The sequence below is a fragment of the Stigmatopora argus genome, chromosome 20, assembly GCF_051989625.1.
Source record: "Stigmatopora argus isolate UIUO_Sarg chromosome 20, RoL_Sarg_1.0, whole genome shotgun sequence".
NCBI classification, from domain to species: Eukaryota; Metazoa; Chordata; class Actinopteri; order Syngnathiformes; family Syngnathidae; genus Stigmatopora; species Stigmatopora argus.
This window is the reverse complement of record NC_135406.1, coordinates 2,325,334-2,349,442: the sequence shown is the minus strand read 5'-3', so window position 1 is coordinate 2,349,442 and position 24,109 is coordinate 2,325,334. Positions and strand designations below refer to the sequence as shown.

The 24,109-nt window shown below is 54.2% G+C and overlaps 6 protein-coding genes across 9 annotated transcripts; 3 read left to right on the top strand and 3 right to left on the bottom strand.

The window, feature by feature from the left end:
* Positions 1-667: 667 nt before the first annotated feature.
* On the bottom strand, positions 668-3,726 carry nat8l (N-acetyltransferase 8-like). Its single transcript, XM_077588368.1, has 3 exons — positions 3,074-3,726; positions 2,383-2,547; positions 668-1,388 (listed from the first exon to the last, which is right to left on the bottom strand). The coding sequence occupies exons 1-3, from the start codon at positions 3,369-3,371 to the stop codon at positions 1,021-1,023; spliced, it is 831 nt and encodes a 276-aa protein (XP_077444494.1). The 5' UTR covers positions 3,372-3,726; the 3' UTR covers positions 668-1,020.
* Positions 3,727-4,505: 779 nt separating this feature from the next.
* Positions 4,506-6,635, bottom strand: nicol1 (NELL2 interacting cell ontogeny regulator 1). Of its 2 annotated transcripts, none has more exons than XM_077588370.1 (4): positions 6,275-6,635; positions 5,105-5,232; positions 4,958-5,046; positions 4,506-4,883 (listed from the first exon to the last, which is right to left on the bottom strand). In XM_077588370.1, the coding sequence occupies exons 2-4, from the start codon at positions 5,220-5,222 to the stop codon at positions 4,815-4,817; spliced, it is 276 nt and encodes a 91-aa protein (XP_077444496.1). In that variant the 5' UTR covers positions 5,223-5,232; positions 6,275-6,635; the 3' UTR covers positions 4,506-4,814. The 2 variants fall into 2 exon arrangements, with proteins under 2 accessions (XP_077444496.1, XP_077444495.1); XM_077588369.1 differs by lacking the exon at positions 6,275-6,635 and adding an exon at positions 5,304-5,453.
* Positions 5,412-9,199, top strand: nelfa (negative elongation factor complex member A). Its single transcript, XM_077588371.1, has 11 exons — positions 5,412-5,570; positions 6,297-6,506; positions 6,852-7,023; positions 7,085-7,246; positions 7,315-7,601; positions 7,686-7,755; positions 7,830-7,918; positions 8,006-8,114; positions 8,194-8,528; positions 8,603-8,702; positions 8,789-9,199. Exons 1-11 carry the CDS (start codon positions 5,562-5,564, stop codon positions 8,971-8,973), a joined length of 1,728 nt encoding a protein of 575 aa, XP_077444497.1. The 5' UTR covers positions 5,412-5,561; the 3' UTR covers positions 8,974-9,199.
* Positions 9,200-9,238: 39 nt separating this feature from the next.
* faah2b (fatty acid amide hydrolase 2b) lies at positions 9,239-12,553 on the bottom strand. Its single transcript, XM_077588367.1, has 12 exons — positions 12,055-12,553; positions 11,750-11,993; positions 11,548-11,630; positions 11,291-11,427; positions 10,988-11,197; positions 10,804-10,923; positions 10,605-10,740; positions 10,429-10,546; positions 10,192-10,311; positions 10,002-10,113; positions 9,753-9,941; positions 9,239-9,679 (listed from the first exon to the last, which is right to left on the bottom strand). The coding sequence occupies exons 2-12, from the start codon at positions 11,936-11,938 to the stop codon at positions 9,501-9,503; spliced, it is 1,593 nt and encodes a 530-aa protein (XP_077444493.1). The 5' UTR covers positions 11,939-11,993; positions 12,055-12,553; the 3' UTR covers positions 9,239-9,500.
* A 438-nt stretch (positions 12,554-12,991) lies between these two features.
* tesk1b (testis associated actin remodelling kinase 1b) lies at positions 12,992-18,139 on the top strand. Of its 3 annotated transcripts, XM_077588366.1 has the most exons (11): positions 12,992-13,097; positions 13,208-13,299; positions 14,051-14,286; positions 14,438-14,559; positions 14,641-14,689; positions 15,317-15,463; positions 15,545-15,627; positions 16,084-16,174; positions 16,241-16,324; positions 16,389-16,475; positions 16,543-18,139. In XM_077588366.1, exons 3-11 carry the CDS (start codon positions 14,116-14,118, stop codon positions 17,452-17,454), a joined length of 1,746 nt encoding a protein of 581 aa, XP_077444492.1. In that variant the 5' UTR covers positions 12,992-13,097; positions 13,208-13,299; positions 14,051-14,115; the 3' UTR covers positions 17,455-18,139. The 3 variants fall into 3 exon arrangements, with proteins under 3 accessions (XP_077444492.1, XP_077444491.1, XP_077444490.1); XM_077588365.1 differs by lacking the exon at positions 12,992-13,097 and having other exon boundaries at positions 13,135-13,299; XM_077588364.1 differs by lacking the exons at positions 12,992-13,097; positions 13,208-13,299 and adding an exon at positions 13,408-13,562.
* Positions 18,140-18,796: 657 nt separating this feature from the next.
* On the top strand, positions 18,797-24,062 carry gba2 (glucosidase, beta (bile acid) 2). The gene is made up of 18 exons (XM_077588341.1): positions 18,797-19,090; positions 19,290-19,725; positions 20,099-20,190; positions 20,251-20,366; positions 20,435-20,653; positions 20,726-20,965; positions 21,039-21,141; positions 21,206-21,359; positions 21,420-21,545; positions 21,615-21,799; positions 21,865-21,969; positions 22,050-22,157; positions 22,220-22,371; positions 22,451-22,557; positions 22,628-22,770; positions 23,103-23,218; positions 23,301-23,492; positions 23,571-24,062. The coding sequence occupies exons 2-18, from the start codon at positions 19,532-19,534 to the stop codon at positions 23,787-23,789; spliced, it is 2,571 nt and encodes an 856-aa protein (XP_077444467.1). The 5' UTR covers positions 18,797-19,090; positions 19,290-19,531; the 3' UTR covers positions 23,790-24,062.
* The last annotated feature ends 47 nt before the right edge of the window (positions 24,063-24,109 follow it).

The following is a 24,109-nucleotide window of genomic DNA, read 5'->3' as shown; positions in this document are numbered from 1 at the left end:
GTTGGATTTCTAGCGATGATTTGGTCTGCAAGAGCCACGCGATTGGACGTTTTTAGTCGTCAATGGTGGAGAAGGAGTTATAGATGGGGGGGGGGGGTCACGTTACGAGGTTTCGGTCGAAGATATGATGACACTTTCACTATTATACATTGCTGGCTTTGCTATGTTAAATGAAGGAAATCTGGTGGCCTTTGTGCTGAAAATGGTGGATATTGCTCGCCGTTGCGTCTCGAACCGAAGGGGGTTTTCCGCTCATCGCCGCCTCGTGGTTCCACGCACTCAGATTGGCCACCACGTTCTGGAAGCGTGACCGGTTTTTGGCTAGCGTCGACCGACCGCTGTGGCGCGTTAGCGTCGGTATAAAATGTAGAAAAGATGGACTGCCTCGCGTGTGCCTTTGTTGGATTCGGTTTGCGTACGGAACGTGTCGGTGGTTCTTTGCCAGAACGGGGAACCAAAATGGAGGGTGGGGAACCAAAATGGAGGGCGGGGAAATGTAACACACCTGGTACATCCCAGTTGAGGGCCCGTGCCTTTACCGCCTCATGTTTTTACCGGGAAGGGCTAATGGTTGCTAAATGCTAATCGCCTTTTGTATAGTAAGGAATTTAAAAACTGCATTTTTTTTTTATTGGCCGTGACTCATAATGAGTTCATGCACAGTTAGAGTACTCAATTTTGAGATGATATAATTTTATGGGATTAATTTTAACCAAATTTAAGGCTTTTAAGTCGTTGGACGCTCAAGTAAGTTACCGTAAAAATGTTCTATTGTCGCCGTGGAAATGGCGAAAATAGCTTTTGCGGCCTCCCAGTTTGAAGGCGGACTTTACATTGGACCCTGAATTGGGACGTAGCCACGCCCCCTGAAGAATAATAGACGAAAGGAAGGTTTGCCGTCGAATCGGGGTGAAAAACTGTAATTTAGTCGGGGTTAGCGAGTGGAAGAGGAAGCGGCAATGTTAAATAAAAATAAATAAAAAGCATGAGAGGAGAGTTAGGGTTTAGGGGCTCTCCGTCTCATTCCTCGCGGAGCTGCAGGCGGTAGCGGCTGTACCGGATCTGGAAGAAGAACCTCTCGGCCGCCGAGCGACTGGTCCCCGGGAGCCGGTAGTCCTCGCTGCGCCCCGTCCGGCGGAAGCCCAGCGACTCGTACAGCTTGTGGGCGGCCATCTTGACGGCCGTGGTGCCCAGGACCACCGCCGCGTAGTTGTTGCGCACGGCGAATTCCAGCACGCGGCGCCCCAGGGCCTTGGCGATGCCTTTGCCGCGGTAGCGGGAATCCACCGACATGCGCCGCAGCTCCACCGCGTTGTCGTCCTCGCGGCCTTGCGCCGCCACGATGCCCACCACGCGGCCGTCTAGGATCGCCACCCAGAAGCAAGAGCCTGTGAGGGGGCGGAGGGGTCAAAAGGTTATGATTCTTGAAGGATATTTTGGCAACTGAATTGGACGTCCGTCACCGTCAATACATGCTAATTTGAACTGATTGGCTGCCATTGACGGAGATGGACAAACCAGAGTTGCTACATCGTTTGCTACGTCATTTTAGCATCTATTTAACTCACAAATGAATGCAATAAATAGTTTTTCATTGCACAAAGAATATTTTAGCCTTTTTTTAGGCTCACTGAAGAAACAACTTACATTCTCTGAATATGCTAGCTCGCTATAAGTAGCGTTACTCCTTCCAATGTCCTTATCGAGCGTAAAGATGGATTTGGGTATGCTTTTAATTGCAATGATAATCCTTTTAACCATTGCTAGCTTTTAAAAACAAAGGATTTTTGACCGTTCCTCACTCAAAAAGAGTTTTTTCATGGCGGCCTCAGTCCTAATTGTTTTTTGTGTTGTTTTTTTTAGGCCAAAGTGATGTTTAAGTGCCTCACAAGTGACTCAAATGAATGCGATAAATATTTTTTCATTGCACAAAGTATATTTTAGCCTTTTTTTAGGCTCACTCAATAGACAACTTACATTCTCTGAATATGCTAGCTCGCTATAAGTAGCGTTACTCCTTCCAATGTCCTTATCGAGCGTAAAAATGGATTTGGGTATGCTTTTAATTGCAATGATAATTCTTTTAACCATTGCTAGCTTTTAAAAACAAAGGATTTTTGACCGTTCCTCACTCCAAATGAGGTTTTTCATGGCGGCCTCAGTCCTAATTGTTTTTTGTGTGTTTTTTTTAGGCCAAAGTGATGTTCAAGTGCCGCCTCCCCATTTGGTTCCTTTTGGATTGTCCCAAAGCAGTGAGCCAAGATCAATGGTGACCCTTCCCGCCCTCACCCTCCTCCACTCGGAGCTTCAAGTGGGGGGAAGGTAAGAGAAAAGCGTGGGGAGGAGGGGCCACGTATCCCCTTCCCGCGACGCGGGCCTTACCAGCGGGCTTCATGTAATAAGCCTCGATGTCGGCCATGTCCGTGTGCAAAGCGTGATCCAGGTAATCGTGGATGACTTTCCCGCTGTAGTAGTAGCGCGCTCCCATCAGCGCTAACGGCGCGCAGCAGGTGAGCGCCAACGATTTGGTCACGTAAAAGCACATCACTGCCAAGGAAAGGGAAACTGTCAGAAAAGCGCCCGGCGAAAGCAGCTCCCTGGCCACACGTGGCTCGTTGCGTGAGATTTGAATGTAGTTTTCACATTGGATTGGAAATGTACAATGTAAATACAGCGTTTTCATTCGTAATTACTTGAGCTCTATTGTGGTAGTTATGCGAAATAATACAAATGTGTGTGTTCAAAACGAGCATTGATGGGGATAGATGTCTAGTAATATGTCTTTTCCCCCCTTTCATCACTAGCAGACGTCCAATCCGTTTGAAATAGACGGGAGGGCCGGCAGCGGCGATGTGTTAATTCCTGCAGAACCGTAAGCAGGTTGTCGCAACTTAAGCGTGCTTCAACGTTTTGGAAAGCGACTCAATACCATCGTCCCAAGTCTGGGCGCCGTCGACACGCATGCGCAAGTGCACCCCCTCCCCACCATTCCCCCCCCCCAGCCCGCCTTTTGTTGCCAGCGTTTTCCGACGGGGTGCGTCAAAACACCTGTGGCCCCCGTGACGGCCCTTACCTGTGACAAAAGCGTAGAAGAACTGCGTCCTGGGCTGTTGAGCCAACCCCCGAAAGGCCGTGTTGGGGATCCTCTCCATGATGCCCTCGTAAAAGATGCGTCGCACCTCCTCCCGGTCGCCGCGCTCGAACTCGCGGATCAGCACCGCGTCCCGCCCGGCGCCGGGGTCCTTGGCGGCCTCGGTGGCGGCGGCGGCGGCGGTCCACAGGATGGCCTCCTTTTTGGCCCCGGGTATAGCATCACGTTCGTCCGCCACAATTTTGGTCTCGCAAACCATTTTGGGAGACGAACAATGCATGCAAGTGGCCGCAGAGTCGAGCCCCCTCCAAGCAATGCGGCCGGCCGGCGCCCCCCTCCCCAAACCAATGGGATCAAAGCAAAAAAAAAAATGGATGTCGGCAGACCAAGGTGTTGCTGGGGAGGGAGGGCTGTGTGGATGTGAATGTGTGTATGTGTGTGTGCGTGTGTGTATGTGTGTGGAATGGGGGTTTCTGGGGGGGCGTCCGCTGCAACCCTGAGCGATTCTGGCGACCGAGGCTCGCCGGTTCGCCACCAGCTCTATTTATAGGCGGGGCAAGGCAGGGCGTGTGGATGCGTCGATTGGTGGAAGCCCCGAGATGCTGACTGACGGCGGAGGAGGGTGGCGTTTTCTCTTCTCCATTTGGGTCGAGTCGGAGGGAGGGCTGGGCTGGGTTGGGTCGGGCCGAGCCGAGCCGAGCCGAGCCGAGCCGAGCCGGGACGCCTTGCTTTCTGCTCTGCGTCAAACGGAACTTGAGCTTCCTGCGTACCGAGAGCGTGAAAAAAAAACCAAAGTGCCTTGGAATAGGAAGGCGCTCCCGTGCAGCGTCCTCCGCTGACTGCTGCACTGCAGTCAGGCCACGCCCCCTCCCGAAGAGCGCTTTTTTACGCGGTTCACTAGCGCCCCCAGACAAGCCCCCCACCCCACTTGCGCACACAAAGCTTTATTCGTGACCGATCGCGCTTCCCTCAGTTTAAGTGGATTGGACATCTACTAGTGTGAAACTCATTGGACATCCGTGGTGATTTCAATGCAGCTCTGCCGCCTAGTGGCGGAATGGTGTTAGTGTGGTCCAATGATGGCGCATCTTTGCCATTAAGGGTGACAGACATTCAGTGCATTTTGACTGGTGGTGCATCGCTGCGACAGTGCGCTGTGTGCGTTAGTGCCCTCCTGTGGTGAATATGAGGAATTGCTATTTCTAGGGCAACGGTCAAGTCGTTCTTCCAGAGGGATGAAAAAGCAAAACTACTATAGATTTATAGTTAAGATAAATATTCAAATTCAGCTTTCTCCCCATTTTTCAATAATTAATATTTTTTATATAATTTTTAATTATATTTATATTAAATTATATTTTTAATAATCAAACCCCATCCCAATCCATTCATTGAGCACAAAATCAAAACCATCTAGGCAAAACGTTAAATCCACATTTTATTTGCCCCCCCCTCCCCAACATATTTCACGCTATATTGAATCATAAATATCACATCTCAGTACTGACGTCACGTCCATATCTACGTATACATGCACTTTACGTTTACAAAAAAAAAGGTGCCGTAAAATCATGCTACAGTGCTGTACTCGGTCGGGAAAGCCCAGTGAATGATCGTGTTTAAGTGCCATGGACGTCGACGGACGTCTGATCGTTCATTCGCTGCCAGCCTCCTCGTTCCAACGTCCATCGCCGTCAATGGCACTGCGAGTTCTCAGGAGGATTCAGTGTAGCAAACTGGACCCGCAGTCGCAAAGAGCCCTCCTCTCCGCCCTCAGCACCAACGTCTCCGTCTATAGACACAAAAAGACATTTTTAATAGAAATCCAACGAAAATTGAATTCGATCCCAAAATGGACTAGTGTACCCTGGCGTCCAGATTGAAAGCGGTCTTCTTCAGGTCCTGCAGGGCCCTCTGCATGAACTCGAACGCGTGGCAATCGACGCACGGGCGACCTGAAAGACAACCATTGCGTTCGAATTGCTCAAAATCGCGTCCGATTGGAGGACTTACTCTCTGCCGGGATGACCGTCCCGGTTCCCCGGTCCACATCGGCGGAGACCCCGCATACTAGGACGAGCTGGGCCGCCAGCAGCAGCGTCGCCGCCTGCATCATCTCTCCGGATGTCATCGTCCGATACCTGCGCAATTTAATGTTCATTTTTAATCTGTTTTTAATCCGCACGGAAACGAAAACGCGAAATTCGCTTACCTAATTGGAATCGGTCGTATAATCGGACCGGAGGGGGGGGCGAAATTGGGTTTGCGGAGATGTTTTTAATGGGATGCTCGCTCGCGCATGCGCACGGGTATCCCCGATTGATTCAAAGGAAGCGAATGGCGAATGACGTCACAAGGCTTTGGCCCGAATAAAAGAGGCTCATCCGCATCAATTGTGTTTCTATTCAAGTCGACTAAACAATGAGAAAAGACGGAGGAATTATGAGATGCAAAGTAACGAGGCTCGGCGATGCCATTGGTATGTGATGACGAACGCGTCAAATAGCACAAAACACGCCAAAAATGACTCATATTTGGTCCATTCTCAGTCGAAGTGGATAGAACGTCTGTCGGTCGCTCCAAAGGCACTGAAACGTAAATATTGTGTTCTTATATCAAGTACATAACGTTAAAGATGGGAACTTGAACATTATATTTTTAAAAATTAAATAAAATAAGTTAATTCACACGTCCAACGTCAAAGCCATCATAACTTGAATGGTTAGTTTCACTGCCATTGACTTATGTACAGACGTCTCAAGCCGTCAATGGTGGCAATGTGTCTTTAAAAAAAGTTAAAGCTGGTATAAATCTTATTTGTGTACCTAGTTTCATTGTCGTAGATGTTCATTTAAAAATAATATGTTTGCATTTAATATTCCTTCTGTTACACGTAACGCCAAGTGAATATTGAAACGTTAACGTCATGACGTCATTGTTTGTCTGGCACTTTCAATAAAGTTATACAAAATTAGACGTTCCTGATCCTCACATCAAAAATAATAACCCATTTATTATTTATTATTATTATTATTGTAATTGTTATTTTTAAGTTGATATGAAGTAAAGTAAAGCTTCCATGTTTTTCATTGAAACATGACTTGAGCATGAAACTAAATGGCCTCCACGAAGACGAGGGCGGGGTCCTGACTGCCGTTTTAGTAGTCCGTTAAAATGCCCGACCTTAAGCACTTCTTTTTCCAAGATGGCGTCGATGAAGGACAGCGACACTGGCCTGTGGCTTCACAACAAACTGGGCTCCACGGACGAGCTGTGGACCCCACCGAGCATCGCGTCTCTGCTCACCGTCTCCGTTATCGACAACATTCGCCTTTGTTTCTCCAACTTGTCGCCGCCCGTCAAGCTCAAGCTACTCCTGGGGATGCTGCATCTCCCCCGGCGGACCGTGGACGAGGTGAGCAACGTTAACAAATGAACTAGCGACAACCTGCGCCCCGAGTGCGTCACCTTGACGCCCAAACAACAACTTGTCTCACTTTTTGTTCGGACGCCAAAGTGTAGGACCGCGATGCAAAACACTACTCCGCTAGGTTAGCATTAGCGGGTTAGCTTCCAAGGGGGGCGGGACCGTCTTTCCAAGCCGGGGATGCACATTTTTTGTAATATTCTCTTCCAAAAATCAAATGAATGAACCACAGATACGGAACAGGATCGAAAATGCAGTAAAAAAGAATGTTGCTTGCGTTGTAACCGTCATCCTACTAGCGATAATAGTCTGATGGAGAACAAAACTCTTCAGATGAAGGAAGCGCTCTCGGAGATCATCCAGTTGGCCACGGTGGACTCGGAACCTTGGGTCCTGATGGTGGCCGACATCCTCAAATCCTTCCCGGAGACGGGCTCCCTCAACCTGGACCTGGAGGAGCAGAACCCAAACGTGCAGGACATCCTGGGCGAGCTCCGGGAGAAAGGTTTGTCCGTCCTCCCGCGAGCGCGACAAGCCATTTCACCGTCCGCCCTCTCTCTCGGCAGTGAGCGAGTGCGAGACGTCGGCCATGCTTCCGCTGGAGTGCCAGTACCTGAACAAGAGCGCCTTGACCACGCTGGTGGGACCCCTGACGCCCCCCGTCAAGCATTTCCAGCTGAAGAGGAAGCCCAAGAGCGCCACCCTCAGAGCGGAGCTCTTACAGAAATGTACGTCTTTTGAGGAGAAAAAAACAAAAACAAAACAAAACATCTACACCTGCTGTGTTGCGTTCCAGCCACGGAAACCGCTCAGCAACTAAAGAAAACCGCCGGAGTGCCTTTCCATGCCAAAGGGAGAGGTTTAGTCAAAAAGATTGACACCACCAGTGAGTCCATTCGCTTGAATGTTAAGAATGTAACATTTTCGCTAAGACCCGATGTCCACATTTTTGCAGCACCTCTTAAAGGGATCCCCAAGGCTCCGTTTCGCAGCCCGACGGCCCCGAGTATGTTCAGCCCGCCGAGTAACCGTACCCCCATCGCCCCGGCGCGCACTCCCCTTCGTAAAGAGCGAGGAGTCAAGGTACGGTTTCTCCTCCTGGAAAAGCGCATTCTACATCCATTGTTTTGGGTCCTCGTAGCGCCTTCCCTTTCCTCCTTTTTGTAGCTTTTGGATATCAAGGAGCTGAACATGGTCGGCGCTGGAAGAGAAGCGAAGAGGCGGAGAAAGACTTTGGGTAGCTACGTTTGTTTCCAGCGTGCGGACGCCGTTGTAAAATATCCAGACGTGTGAACTTGTCGTCTTTTGTAGACACGGAAGCGGAGGAGAAGGCGGCCAAAGAAGAAGCGGTGGTGGAGAACACCACGCCGGATTACGCGGCGGGCCTGGTCTCGGCGCAGGTGCTCGATCCCGGAATCCCAAGACCCGCTTAGCGTTTTGGGTCCCGCAACCGTGACGTATAACCACCAGGTGGCTTTTCCTCGCAGAAACTCGGGGCGCTCAACGAGAACCCGCTGCCGTCGACCAGCTATTTGCCGGCCACGCCCAGCATGGTCCCTTCCTCCTCGTACATTCCTAGCTCGGAGGCGCAACCAGGTCTGGTCCATTTCACCATCGGGGTCCCCCCCCGGCCCCCCCGGCATTTTCGGTCAAACCTTCCCTGTCCTCTCTTTAGCCAACGCGGGCGGTTCGGGCTGGGACGCGCCGCCATCCGCTCGCCCGCCGGAAGAGTCGGCCACGGCGGGCACTACCCCCGCCGCCGCCGCCTCCTCCTCGCTCTCGGGCCAGTACAAGCAAAGGACGCCCATGTACAACGCCAGCAGCGCCGCCAACCCGGCAACCCCGACGTCGCCCAGCACGCCCGCCTCCACGCCGGCCAGCAACGGGCCGCCGGCCGCCGCCACGGCCGGCCAGCCGGAGACGCCCGCTCAGCCGGCCGGCGCGCCTCAAACGCCGACGCCCGCCCCCACGCCGCCTCAAGCGCAGCCCAAGAAGAATCTGTCGCTGACGGTACGGCGCGGCTTCCTCGTTAACTCGCGTCCGTGGCCGACTTTGAAGGGGGTCCGAATTTTCGCACTTTTCAGAGGGACCAGATGTACGCAGCTCAAGAAATGTTCAAGACCGCCAACAAGGTCACCAGACCCGAGAAAGCCCTCATTCTGGGCTTCATGGCGGGATCCAGAGGTACGTACACGCCACTTTTTTTTTTTCCTCTTCTTTCCACAAACGCTGTTGTTGTTTTTTTTGTCCAAATCCGTGATGTCCCGCAGAGAACCCGTGCCCGGAGCAGGGCGACATCATCCAGATCAAGCTGAGCGAGCACACGGAGGTGCTGCCCAAAGCGGACGGCACGGGCAGCACCACCATGCTGGTGGACACGGTCTTCGAAATGAACTACTCCACGGGTCAGTGGACCCGCCTGAAAAAGTACAAGCCCATCACCAACACCTCCTGAAGGGCGCAAGAGGCGCCGCTCCACTCGCTCCGCCCACCCTCACATTGACTCGCTTTTAAGAGCCGAGTGCCCGCCCCCCCGGACCGCCAATTTAGGAGAGAAACTCCTTCCTCCCGTGCGTAAATTGACGCGGAATTTTTGTTGATTGCACCTCATTGTGTTCCGCTATCCAGCGCTTCCTTCCCCTTTTTTCAGACAAAACAAAATAAAATGACAGCAGACTGTTGGCACGTTTCTGCTCCCGTGACTCAATTCCAAGCGTAAATAGAGGGGAAAACATCTCTTTATTTCCATGAATGAGGGTTTCCTAGCAACCAAAACAATAACAAAACTCTGATGAATCTTCCAGATTTGAAAGATAGCCACAAAGCCTTTCATTGACGACATAAAAAGCCCAAGTTTAAAATGTTATTCGGTTACATTCATTTGGACGCCGGAGGGCCAACCCATGTGACGGGGGTCCCGTGTTCAAATGGATTGGAAGTCTACTAGTGCTAAAATCTTTGAAGGGGGTTGCATGTTGTCCTTCAGTCGGCGCGCTGAGGTTCCCTCCATCCTCCGAAAGCCTTCTCCAAGTAGAGCGCCACGGCGAGGGGCAGCCGGTCCTGCAACTTCCCGCCCACCACCTGCACCCCCATGGGAAGGCCGTCCCGGTTCAGCCCCAAAGGACACTGGGTGACGGGCAAACCCAGAATATTCAAGATGCCTATAGGGAAAGAGGAAAGCATTTACCCGACACGTTTGGAGCCACGCGGGAAGACGGACGCTTCGTGGCCAACCGGTGTAGGCGAAGTCCAGGGGTCTAAAAAGCGGGTGGTGGTGTTTAGGAGCCACCCGGGGAAACGACGGATAAAAGAGCACCCCGTCGGTACCCAGCAGCTCGTCCACCTCCTTCTGGAGCTTCTCCTTCATCTCGATGAGAAAGCTAGAATGGCCGCACGCCGGCTTCATTTCCACCACGGCCAGACCTGAGACCAGAGTTGGACTAGGACCCTCAAAACCTCCCTCCGCCTTCGGTCGGCGCTCACCGATGGCGGCGGCGGTGTGGTCCGACTTTCCCAGCGTGCCTTTCAACAGCTCCCACAAGGGCCACACCGGCTGTCCCGGCTTCCCCAACTCCACGGCGAACGGGATCGGAGGCTGCGGGGAAGAGACCCGTGAGACAAACGCTACGGCTAAGCTACGGCTACGCTTCTCCGGTTCTCCGGCTCCTCCCACCTTGCCCTCCTTGTCCGGAAGACTCATGAAGGCGTCCCAGATTCGGAAGCCGTAACGGAACCCGGGGAAGCGCACCTCTTGCACCGAGACCCCCAGATCAGCTCGGAGGCGCTCCGCCACCTAGGTAGCAACTTGGAGGTTTTGAGTTCACTATTCAGTGGCGCTAGCAGAAAAACGCCAAGAGCGATTTGGGGTGGGGGGCTCGGGAGAAGATTGTTCATCTGTCACGTGACTTGCCTCCTTCTGAACTTGTCTGAGCTCCTCGCTCACGGGCGACGTCAGAGGAGAACCGCCGTCGTCCGGGACGGTGAAGAACCGCAGCTTTTTGAGCTCCACCTTCTCATCTAGCCGCAACCTGCGGAAAAGCGGAATGAACACCGAACGGCGAGCGCGCCCGGCGAGCAGCCACTCACATGGCGGCGTTTGGTCCCGCCATGATTCTCAACACGGGGAGCAGGTCCTCGGCGTAGCGGCACATTGGACCCGAGCTGACGTACTCCTCGTGTCTGCCGGAGAGCGGGGGGTACTGGTTCTGGTTGGACACCACACCTGCAAACACTCGCTGAAGTTCAACTGCCGAACCCGGCCGGCTGCGGTCAGGCGGTCTCTCACCTGGTGTGGTTTTGTGGCCAAACACGCCGTTGAAGAAGGACGGCAGACGGATGCTCCCGCCGATGTCCGATCCCACGCCGATGACGGCGCCGGCCGCGCCCAGCAGGCTGCCCTCCCCGCCTGCGGGGGGCGCCAAAGGGGCTCGAAACGAGACGGCGTCTCGGGGCGCCGCGAGACGACTCACCCGAACTCCCTCCCGGGATCCTCTCCAAGTCGTAAGGGTTGCGGGTGATTCCGTACAGGTGGTTGTGCGACTCCGCCCACATGCAGCCCTCGCTGGTGTTGGTCACGCCCAGCGGGATGGCCCCCGCCCTCTTCAGCAGGCCCACGGGGGGTGCGTCGGCCGCGGCCACGGCCCCTCGCCTGGAGACGATGCCGGTGGTGTGGGGCATGCCTCCAAACGGCAAAGGTCGGTAAAGCGGTCAATGATTGGTGACGGAGACGTTAATGTTCAGCACTCGGACAAAACAAAACCAATATGCTTTACCCTGGAGGCCGAAGGACTCCTTGACCGAGAGAGGAACGCCGAGGAAGGGCAGCCGATCGGCCAGGACCTCCTCGCCCCCAGGTTCTTCGTCGATCAGCTTGTCCACCTGCACCGCCTCCTGGAGAGCGGCGGAGAACCTGGAAAGCGCCCCGCCTTGTTGTTGTTATACAGTCATGACATGTATAATATCTAGTACACCTCTCCAGTCTGGACTGTCAATGGAAGCCCAAGCGGGAGCAGATCAAGAAGAACCGTACCTGTCCTTGACCATTGCGTTCACTAAGGGGTTGACCTGCTGGATGCGGTCAATGTATGCCTGCACCACCTCCACGCTGGACACCTGCGCGCACATCACCATGATGCTTACAGGAAATAAATCCTCACAGGTATACATTATATGACACCAAAGTCCAATTGCAAATCTTTCCAAGGAACCGAGAGAGACGGAAGCGGGTTCACCTCTCGTCTTCGTATCCGGCCGGCGAGTTGCGTCGCCGATACGGTCAGGAGCGGGTTGTCGACGGGCGGGAGCGTCCTCTTGTCCTCGGCGGCTCGGGCGTACACCAGGCGATACAAGATGAAGCAAAGAGCCACGAAGGCGTCGTAGATCCATTTCTGGAGCTGCTCGGCGACGCTCAGGTGAGCCATGTCGACTGCAGTCAAACCGGAAGCAGCCAAACGCGGCGCGTCTGCAAACTGACACCTGACAAGCACCACAGCCGCGTTTCAGAAAGTAACCTACGACGGCAAGTTAATATCGTTACCTGCAAACAAACCGGAAACTGGCTTTCCACAATAATTGACTGGCGAAATCCAATAAGCTGCTCTAAAAAAAAACGTTCTACCAGCTGACACCCCCACCAGATGCGAAAATATGCGTCACGAACGTGCTGGTAACTCCCCCAAGCCCCTGCCATTGACGGTGATGGACGTCCAATCCGCGTCGACCTTGGATGTAAAGCTTTCACTCACTGCCGTAACAAGAGAATCTCTGCACACGACACGTGTACCTGGGTGGGCAGGGAATGAGTTAAGCATCACGGAGGAGATGAAAACGCAACGTTCTGTTGTGATGAATAAGTAATATGCTTCGGTAAATAATAAATGCCGTTGAATATTTTCTGGAACAATGCTGTGACGGACGTGTTTTTTGTTTTTCCGTCCTGCAGAACCGCATTGGACTGATGAATAATGCAGAAGTGAGGTGACACAGGAGAATGCCACACGTCCAAAGATAGATTTTAATGATAGTTTTATAAACCGACGCACTGAAACTGAATGAAAGCCCCATTTTTTTAACAATACCACTCATAAATTGAGGATCTGTTGCTAAAATAATGTGCCCAACATTGAAATGTCAGGTAGTATTATTTAATGCGTCATGAAACATGATGTAGCTTTATGACGTCATAAAAAAGGGTCAATGTTCCAATCAGAAGGCGGTTCTGGATCTAGTTTCACCATCAGCTCTTATTTAAATACAATCTCGTGTTTCAATGATTATACTTAAAATAGACGCATGTCATTAGAAAATGGAACAAAACACATAATAGTAATAATAAGTCACGAACCCGTCACTGTACAAAGGCACTACCCGGAAGTGGCACCAAAACAAACCGATGAAGGGTCACCAAAACGCCCCGAAGGACAATTTTCAGGTCATTTTTATCCAAAACATTGAATGGCATACTAAATTACAATTATTTGTAGCTAAATAGCCAATTAGAGGAGCGTCAGCTACTTTTTTTTCAACGTGACCTATATATGGCGTCATAAAAAAGCGTCAGCATGTCACCGTAAATACAAGGCAAGAATTCACTCTTAATGATTTGCTCCGCTGTAAGTCAATGTTTCTGACATTGTTCGTGAAATAAAGACTAACAATTCAACAAAAATGTCATGCTTTCAACCCCGAAGGTGATCACGTGAGAAGCAGACCTCCCCGGAAGTGTCAACCCCAGCAAACATAACACCGGACTTCAGATGAAATCTCAAGGGCTTAAACGGAGGTAAAAATGTTTTTTTTAATTGTCGCATTTCCCACTTGGACGTCCAGGTAAGGTCGGGGAGTCACGTGATGGCCAGCCCCGCCCCCCTCCATAAAAGCCAGTCGCTTCCCCTACTCGTGTGTTATACGACGACGCGCCGAGTGCGGCCGATCCGACTAGGGGGGCCTTTGCATGGACGACTGCGAGGGAGGGGGGCGGGGACGCCGCGTTAATTCTCCATCCGTGCTCGTCGTCCTTATTTGATGACCGATCGATTTTTGCGGGTGAGTGACGTCCTCTGCATGCTCGCGTTCGCGTCTCTTGACTTGAGGCCGATTTCCCCCTCTGCGTCGCCGAATGCGGCGAGAGACTGCCGGTAGGTCGGCCGGGATCCAGAAGAGACGAGCGGGGAGGGAAATCGATCGAATAGCCCTCCCTTCCCCCGGTCTCCCTACCCGTTTAGCCCGCGTCCCGAACGGAATCGGATCCATTTGCAAGCGCGTGTGTGCAAAGTGCGACGGCAAACAATCTGTCGAGAGTCGATAACGCCGACAAAAACCGCTGCATGCCAATGTCACGACGACGATGATGATGATGATGATGACATATATTCCCGATTGTGAAAAGTTACCCCGCCACGTGATCCGGCATGTGTCGGACGACTATTGACCGCAATAGACGTCCAATCTGTTTCCACCGGGACTCCCTTTGGAAACGGATCAGACCGGAATATCCACGGCGCTTGGTTCTCAGCCCTTCTTTTGCACCGCAGTTCTCATCCGGACCGGAACCGTGGAGGGGGTCGGCTTGACATGGGCTGACCGCATCCATCCCGAGATGGAGGGGGCGGAACCCGAAGAGGAGCCGCCCATGCACAGCGTGCACGGGAACAACCGGACCCGGCCGTCCTCCTACCGGGCCCTTCGCAGCGCCGTCTCCAGCCTGGCCCGCCTGGACGACTTCAGCCGCGAGAAGATCGGCGCCGGGTTCTTCTCGGAGGTCTTTAAGGTGAGCTCCTCCCCCTCCCCCCCGTCGAACGTCGCCCCGGCGCTTTCGGCGAGGTTGACGCCAACGAGCGGCGACACGTCCCCGGCGAGGCCGCTCCCTGGCCCAAAGGTAAACAAAGGTTGACGCCAAAGCCTCGCCGCCGCGTTTCCAGGTGCAGCATCGCGTGTCGGGCCAGGTGATGGCGCTCAAGATGAACATCCTGGCCAGCAACCGGGCCAACATGCTGCGGGAGGTCCAGCTCATGAACAGACTGTCGCACCCCAACATCCTCAGGTAACCCCCCCAACGATGGGTGGACCCCGCTGACGACCTGTCCTTTTTTGGTCACGCTCGGGTGCGCGCTTCATCTTCCAGGTTTATCGGCGTGTGCGTCCACCAGGGCCAACTCCACGCTCTCACCGAGGTAGGACTCCACGTCGGTCTTAGTGTTGTGTTCGAGACCGCGCTAGCAAAGACTTAGACCTAACCCAGACCCGGTACACGGTCGTTTGATTGCCGATCTTTTGGTCGCCGGTCTTTTGGTCGCCTGGAAAGTTATTGATAATTACCATTTAAATTGTTGCTCAAATTCCCTAAATACAAACTGCAAATGACTATTTAGTCATACTTAATGCCCTAGTCATTATTAGGCTAAAGAAAAGCTCCAAATTTCCCGGACTTTTATTGTTTTTTGTTGGCGAACTTAAGACCCTGACGGACCTGACGTCGCTTCTTAAAGGGACAACGCATGTACATACAAACTCTTATACACGTGGGCTCAGTGAAACTGCTCATGGCCATTGTTGGCTTTTATTGATGCGTAGACCGTTGTTTTACCTTGTTTTGTCGCCGGTCTTTTGGTCGCCGGTCTTTTGGTCGCCGGTCTTTTGGTCGCCGGTCTTTTGGTCGCCGGTCTTTTGGTCGCCGGTCTTTTGGTCGCCGGTCTTTTGGTCGCCCGTTGTCGCGGTCGGGGCGACCAAAAGACCGCGACCAATCGACCGCACACGCCCAGACCCAGACCCAATGGAAACTTGGTCTTCCCCATTTGCAGTACATCAACGGCGGCAACCTGGAGCAGCTGCTGGACGGCGACGCGTACCTGTCGTGGAGCACGCGGCTCGACCTGGCGCTGGACATCGCCCGCGGCTTGCGCTACCTGCACGCCACGGGCATCTTTCACCGCGACCTCACCTCCAAGGTACCCGCCGCCGCCCGGGATCGGACGGACGGCGTCAGACGTAGATTTAAATCGTTTGTCTTTTTCTCGTTTTAACCGCAGAACTGCCTGGTGCGCTGGGAAGGCGGGGCCTGCTCGGCCGTGGTGGGCGACTTCGGCTTGGCGGAGAAAATACCCGATTACAGGTGCGTTTGTCTGACTCTGGCACCGCATTCCTTCGCTTCCTTCCTATCTGGACTTATCTCAGCGAAGGTGCGGCTCGGTCACGCCGTCAAACATTAGTTTGGGTAAATAAAAAATGTGGGTGGCCGTTGCGTCACATTTCCACCTTCCTTATTGCGCTACATTCTCCATCTTATTGGCCACTTCACTTTTGAATACTTCAGTCTCTATTGTCCTTAAAGTAGTAAATAGCAGAAAGAGTACTATTTACCCAGAAGTGATTCAGCAACGAGCTCACCCGCAGGTGCATTTTCTGCAGAGGATAAAGAATATATGAGCACCCGCAAGTGAAAAATGTCACTCGAAGCACGTACTCGTCCCCACTCGACCTCGAGCGACTTCCTTTTCTTCGGGTGGCCCTTGCGCAACGCTTAGTGCGAGGCCGTTCGCTCCGCTGACTTCCTTTCTTTGGGGCGCAGCGAAAACGCCGACCTGGCGCCTTTGGCCGTGGTGGGCTCCCCCTACTGGATGGCTCCGGAGGTGCTCCGCGGCGAGCGCTACAACGAGAAGGTCGGTGGGGAAATCTGGGCGCGCCAGATGAGCATTTGACTTTAAAAAAAAAACATGGATTTGCAGGTGGATGTTTTCGCCTACGGGATCATCCTGTGCGAAGTCATCGCTAGGATCCAGGCCGACCCCGACATCCTTCCTCGCACCGAGGTTTGCTAGCGCTTGGAGAATTGAATCGCCGTCGCGTGGCCACTGAGTATGTCCATGCGTGCAGGACTTTGGTCTCCACGTGGAAGCCTTCACGCAGATGGCGGGCGACTGCCCCGCCGACTTCCTGAACCTGGCCGTCGTCTGCTGTAACGTACGTGAAATGGAACGCGAACGCCAAGGCGACCATCTGACTCCGTTCTTCTCCGTCCCTCCGCCAGATGAGCGCCGAGTCGCGGCCGTCCTTCTCCGGGATCGCCTCCGACCTGGAGCGGCGGGGACGCCCGGATGAGGGGCCGCCGCCCACCGGGCGAGCCTCGCGGCGGCACTCCACGGGGCCGGCGGACGCCACCGCCGCCGCCGCCTCCGCCTCTGCCGCCGGCACACCCGGCACACCCGTCTCCGCCGCTGGCCGGGTCAACCCCTTCTCGCGCCGCGACGACCTGAAAGGCGGCAAGATCAAGCTGTACGACACGCCCAGCAAGTCGGTCATCTCCCTGACCTTCGCGCTCCCCCCGCCCCCGGATTGCGGGGGTGGCCCCGACTCCCCCGGCGGTCGGCGGCGCTGCCATTCGCTGCCCTCCACGCCGCCCGCCCGTCCGTGGCGCCGCTCGCGCGGCGAGATGCGCGGGGCGGGCGACTCGGACCCGGGCCTCCCCCCGTCCCCGGAACCTCTGTCTCTGGACCAAGAGAGGGGCGAGAGCGTCCCCATGGACTGCGCCTACTCGCCGGACACCCTGGGCAGCTCGTCTTCGTCTTCCTTCTCCAAACTGTACTCCCCCCCGACGCAAGCCTCCAGCCCCTCCAGCCCTTACCGCCCGAGCGCCGAGGCGGGCTGGCCCCCCCTGGACAACGGGCGAGTGATCCTGAGCGGACCGGGCCCGACGGGGATCAACAACAACAACGGTTGCCGCTCGCCGCCCGACGACCGGCGTGCCGACGAGGCCCGGACCCCGGAGGAGGACGACGTCCTCTCGTGTCCCGGCTGCTTCCCTTCCGTGTGCTTCAGGACGCCGCACGGTAGCGCCTACGGGAACCTGAACGGGGACCGCGCCGCTTCGCGTGGGCTGCTGTGTCCTCGGAGCCTGCCGCCCTCGCCCGCGGGGGGCGCCGCTTGCCTGCAGCCCGAGTAGAAGTCGCCCGGTTGAGCGCCGACTTTAATTTGCACATATTTTATCTCTGCAGTATATTCGAGTGGAAAAAAAATACAGATACACGTGTGTGTGTGGGGGGGCTTAGTTTAATCGGCTGACATTGACAACAATAGCCGTCACATTCATTTTTACTTTTACATCATCAGTACAACTGAATTTAGTGAGAAGCAAAATGGCGCCTGCTCTACAAGGAGACGAAATGGGACGAGGATGGATGTTTCACTCGATAGTCGCCGTGGACGATGCCGGAACACGTTTTCCTTGGACGGCACGAGACGCCCAATCCAGTTGAAGTGGGAGGGATGGCAGCGAATCACAAGGAATGTTTATCTTGGTACTCTTGTTGCAATGGCCCTTTCTTGGGGAATGTGCGGTGCTGTTAAGTCTTAAAGTTGTACGGTGCAACGTGTGTGTGTGTGAGTGTGTGTGTGAGTGTGTGTGTGAGTGTGTGTGTGAGAGTGTGTGAGAGTGCGCTTGCCTACTATTTTAGGCTATTTTTGTTGCTCGCAGTCTCTCGGGGGTTGCCACTTTAAGCACTTCGACTGAATTCCTGCTGTTATCGAAACTTTCAAGAACTTTCAGGTCCGAGACCTGCTGTTTGTATTCTTGTTATTTAATATTGAATAAAAAGGTTGACTTGAATAATAAACATATTTAAAAACTATATGGTTCAATGTTTTTTTTTAATTGGAAAATTTGAAATTGTTTTAAATGACCCGTTCGTTTAGCTCAGGGGTGGCCAAACCGGTCCTCGAGGGCCGGTGTGGGTGCAGGTTTTTGTTCCAACCGATCCAGCACAGACACTTTGACCAATGAGATTTCTGCAGAAAACAAGAAGCACCTGACTGCAATCCAATGATTGCACTTGTAGGACACCCGATTGGTGAAAAGGTGTCATCTTGATGGGTTGGAATGAAAACCCGCACCCACTGCGGCCCTTTGTGGAATAGTTTGGACACCCCTGCTATGTTGACACTGCCAATTTTGTATGTGGCCACAAGGCGGCTCCAACTCCAAGATGAAGCTTGAAAAAAATGTTTTGCTTTTTTGGTTCACTTTTTAAGCGTCAAAATATAAAAGAGGAATCGGGTCTATTAAGGAAAGCTCTCTGGGGTATTGCAAAGTAAATACAATTTGGCATTAATATGTGATAGCACACAGGTACTCACAAAGCGAGTTACGACGTCATTTAAATGGTCAGTGACGTAAGCGCCGACCCTGCCAATATGGCCGCCGCTTGAGGATGTGCGTTTCCGGGACAGGAGGGCGCGAATGCCTTCCATATCCGTGTCAACTATGCTAATAGGCAGCGGGTTACTATGGTAGCTTAAGGGGGTGCTGGACATTATTTTATTTGTTTGACGTTGAACTACGAGGCATGAAACATGTGTTATAACCTAATTGGTGAACTTAAAGTTATATAACGTCTTAGTGAACACCGGTAACAAAGCCGACTGTTTTGAAAAACGATAATAAGATTGTCGTTAAAACGCCGACCACCCCCGTTTGGCTAAAAATGGTTTAGCCCTAAGTGGTGGTCTCTGTTCCTTGCTTGTTGTCAGACACGGTTGTGACTTCCTGGCTGTCAATCTGGGTTGAACGCTTCTTCTTGAAGGTACGTGGCCTCCTTTATTTTAGGAACAAAGATAATGCTAACCATTTTGGAATTCGCAAAAATAAACAAACAAAAAACAAGCCGGGTTTGTCTTCTTATGAGCAAATAAAATGCTGCCACTGGAACTCTCGGAGCCGCCGTTTTAGTTATTAGTTGTGACCAGGAAAGCGTTTTAACCGAGTGCTGCTTCTCATTTTAGGGGCTACTACATATTGCGGACTGCGTCTTCCACCCTGCGGACGACCCCGCCGTTAACTGTGAATTTTAGTAACAAAAATGGCGCCTGGGCCTCCGACGTAAAAGCACCTATGTCACTTTCTCGTCTCTGGCCCAGAAAACAAGGGTAAACTGGTTCTCGTGGCAGAGGAACTTGACAAGGAACATCCTGTCTGGGGGGGACAGCTTCGTCGTGTACGCACCGAGGACCAAGGAGACCCCAACATGGCTGAAGACTGGGGGGAGAGGTCCACGGCGGAGCTCATGAGCAGGTACCAGGCCAAGGAAACGGGGTGCGGGGTTCCCGAGGCCGGCTGGCGCATCTGTTTGGCTCACGAGTTCAAAGAGAAGAGGAAGCCCTTCCAAGCCAAGGACGTCTCCCTGGCCAACGTGGTGGACCACCTGGGCCTCGGGATCAGGTGAGTCTCCCAAAACCGTGGGCGGCCATCGTACGAGGACACTCCTTGGTCCATGCCGGTTAAAGACGGGAGACCGTGTTGGTGAAACGGGCTAAGCTAAGCTAAAACGTAGGCCCCGTTGTGTAAAAACCAAAACCGGTCTGGATCTTCCATAGAGGTTTGTTCCGGACGGCCGCTCGAGGAAAGAGCCGGATTCTGGATTACCATTGGCCGTTCCAGAGCCGCACCGGGATGACAATCGTCGTTACTGTCCCCGGGCGAGCCTGCGGAATAACAACCGCTCACGGTCCAACTGTCCCACGTTGCGTGCGGGTGGGCCCTCATTCAAATCCTGCATTCAAGTCCTAATTGGGTCTCTTGTCTTGTCCTCTAGATATCTCAGGTGGTGGTACAAGAAAACTCAGGTGGAGAGGAAGGCGCCGTTCATCGACATGTTTCGCGCACAGCCTCTGAGGCAGATTTACGGTGGGTCGCTCCGACGTCCTTCTCCCGTGCGTTCGAGAATATAACCATCCCGTTCCGCAGGCGCCCCGCTGGGAGGTATCGGAGGAGGCACCATCACCAGAGGTTGGAGGGGGGAGTTCTGTCGCTGGCAGCTCAACCCCGGGATGTACCATTACAAGACGGTCACGGCCAATCAGGTGGGCCTTCGTGGCCTAAAGTCGCGTCCGGGGTGGACTGGCGCTAACCCGCGCTTTGTCTCTGCCAGTTTACCGTGTGTTTGCGGCGCCAGGGGCAAACGCTTTACCAGCAGGTTCTCTCCGTGGATCGCCCGCCCACGCTTCAAGGTTGGAACTGGGGCTACTGCGGCGAATACGCCTTCTATCACGCCCTGTACCCCCGCGCCTGGACCGTCTACCACCTCCCGGGGCAAAACGTGACGCTCACTTGCAGGCAGGTTTCCCCCGTCATTCCCCACGACTACCGGGTAAGGCTCACCCGCCGTATGCCCGCCCGGGCCGGAGCCGGTCTGGGCAACGAGCGCCTCCTCGCCCGCTAGGACTCTTCTTTGCCGGTGGCGCTCTTCATCTGGGACGTGGAGAACAACAACGACTACGCCCTGGACGTCACCGTCATGTTCACCGTGCTCAACGGCTCCGGGCACAAGGACGACAAAGGCGGGGGCCACTGGAACGAACCCTTTCACCTGGAAAAGGAGGCGGAGTCCGTGTCTGGCGTGTTGCTACATCATTCCGTCGCAGTCAACCCTTACACTTTGTGCATCGCCGCTCGAGAGCAGGTTAGCGTCGTTAGCCTAGCCAAAGGATGGAATTAAAAAAAAATGCAACTACGGTATTTTTGCCCTCCTTCAGCCGGACAGGGAAGTCAGCCACCAGACCGCGTTCAGTCCAAAGGGAACCTGCGGGGGTCTATGGAGCGACCTCATGGCCGACGGGCGCCTGGACTCCCCCACAGGTGGGCGTCTCCAACGGGGGCGGGACCGTCTCGTAGCGGCAAACCCACACGCGCGCTCCCTCAGGCTCCAGCCCGCCGACCGCCAAAGGGGAGAAGGTGGCGGCCGCGTTGGCCGCCTCCTGCCCGGCGCCACCCCGGTCCCGGAACACCCTGGAGTTCTGTCTGGCCTGGGACATGCCCGTAATCACCTTCGGCGCCGGCGAGAGGCGGCATCACAGGTAGCGCCTCGCCCGCCCGATCACGCTTGCGGCGTTTTGACGGGGGCGACCTCCGTGCAGGCGGTACACCCGCTACTTTGGGAGCGAAGGCGACGCGGCGCCCTCGCTCGCTCACTACGCCCTGACGCACTACAAACAGTGGGAGAAGGCCATCGAGGAGTGGCAGGCGCCGGTACTGCAGGACGGGTAAGTCGGCTAAACGGTGCCGCCCGGCGAGACGCCACGCCGTCTGACTTTACCAAACGGGACCCGCAGTTCGCTGCCGCCCTGGTACAAGTCGGCCCTGTTCAACGAGCTCTACTTTGTGGCCGACGGGGGGACGGTGTGGACGGAACTGCAGGAAGACGTGGACGTGAGCGGCGGCGTGCGCGGCCAGGACGGCGGCCTGCCCGCTCAACCGCCCGTCATCCGAGAGTACGGCCGCTTCGCTTACCTGGAAGGTGATGGCGTGGCGCCGAAGCCGTCGAGCCGTCCGCCCCGAGGTCACGCCCTCTTTCGCCCTCAGGTCAAGAGTACAGAATGTACAACACTTACGACGTGCACTTTTACGCCTCTTTTGCGCTCATCATGCTGTGGCCCAAACTAGCCTTGAGCGTCCAGTACGACATAGGTAAGATTTTGGGCGGGGTCCGGTCGCGCCCTCTGACGCCGCCCTCTGATGCCGCTCTCTCTGGCGCCGCCCCCTTCTAGCTGGCAGCGTGGTTCAGCAGGACTTGACGGAAAGATTGCACCTGATGAGCGGCCGGTGCGCGGCGGTCAAGGCCAAAAACGTGGTTCCCCACGACATCGGCGACCCAGGTACCCGCTCGCCTCTCACCGACGGAGAAAAAAATCATCGCCGACGCGTTTTTATTTTGTAGACGACGAGCCGTGGCAGAGGGTGAACGCCTATCTCATCCACGACACCGCCTACTGGAAGGACTTGAACCTCAAGTTCGTCCTGCAGGTCTACCGGGACTATCACCTCACCCAGGACGGGGAGTACCTGAGGGACATGTGGCCTATCTGCCAGGTAGCCTCATTTCCGGATTGGTCTGTCCCCATTGGGCAAAGTTTGTTTCAGTAGCATGAAGCTAAATTTTACTTTGCAGGCGGTGATGGAGTCGGAGTTGAAATTTGACCTGGACGGAGACGGCCTGATCGAGAACTCTGGCTTTGCCGACCAGACTTACGACGGCTGGACGGTCACGGGACCGAGGTCAGAGGAGACTGGCGTTGGCGCCGTGCTTTCGCCCTAACTTCCTTTCACGTGCCGTTCTGTGTCGCAGCGCCTACTGCGGCGGGCTGTGGATCGCCTCGCTCTGCGTCATGTGCAAAATAGCCAGCCTGGTCGATCAGGAGCCGGCGCGGCGTCGCTACAGAGACCTGTTGGACAGAGGCGGCGCGGCTTTCGATAAACTGCTGTGGAACGGTAAGACGGAATTGTCCGCCCTTCTAGATGTAGGCGGACCCGCATATCTGCCGGCCGATGTCGTGGTGTGGATGATCATTGTCATATTTACATTAGATTTTCTTAGCTAATCGCGTTTTAGCACCATCTAGTGACCAATGTTAGAAACGCAACTAGAAGAAAAACTTGCTATTTGCATGACTATTGTCTTTATTATCACTGTGCATCGACAAAGTCGACTTTAGGCAAAGGCTGATATTATTTTTATTTTTAAATCGGCATCAGCCTTTAATATCGGTCGACCCGCCTTTATCCTGAAATGTGGATTTTAAACGACTCCTATTCCATTTCAGGCAAGTACTACAACTACGACAGCAGCGGGAGAGCCTTTTCTAACAGCATCATGTCGGACCAGTGCGCCGGCCAGTGGTTCCTGCGAGCGTCCGGACTGGGTGACGGGGACTACCAGGTGACTGGACTTTTTGGGGCTCCCCTTCCCAGAAAGAACCGAATCGGGGGCATCAATTCACTCAAAGGACTCCGCCCCCTAGGCCTTTCCCCAGGAAAAGATCAGGACCGCGCTCCGATCCGTGTTCGACCTGAACGTGATGAGCTTCGGCGGCGGTCGGATGGGCGCCGTCAACGGCATGCGGCCCGAGGGCGTGGCCGACCGCTCCAGCGTCCAGTCGGACGAGGTCTGGATCGGCGTGGTGTACGGGCTGGCCGCCACCATGATCCACGAGGTGGGTCCACGTCCGTCCGTCCGGACTGGCGAGGCAAACAAAAAACAAACGCTTACGGCTTTTTACCTTCTTCTTCAGGGCATGTTAGCGGAAGGGATGCGCACGGCGGAGGGGTGCTACCGGACGGTGTGGGAACGGCTGGGCATGGCCTTCCAGACACCCGAAGCGTACTGCGAAAAGTCCATCTATCGCTCGCTGGCCTACATGAGGCCGCTCAGCATCTGGGCCATGCAGCTGGCTCTCGAACGCTCGCGCCCGAGCCCTGGTGCCGCCACCGCCGACGCCTCCGCTCCGTGAGAGCTTTTAAAAACCCGACTTTTACTCCGTTTGTACCAACTACTGCATCACTGGAATTCTGTAGGTTCTCCGTCATTGCGGCAATTTCGCGCACGTTTACGCGAGCGCCGTTTGTTATTGCTGTTTTATCGCAGGTGCTTGCGGATGGAAATTGCAGATAATTTATCACGATGAGTAAACACGCCTGACATTTTTTATTAGATACGGTAGCCTTCCCGAATGTTTTTCACCACTTGCATTTAATGACAATCCTGAATAAATCACGGAATAGTAGACTTATTTTTTTGTCTTTAAGTAATAGGAAGAGAGATCCAGCAGAG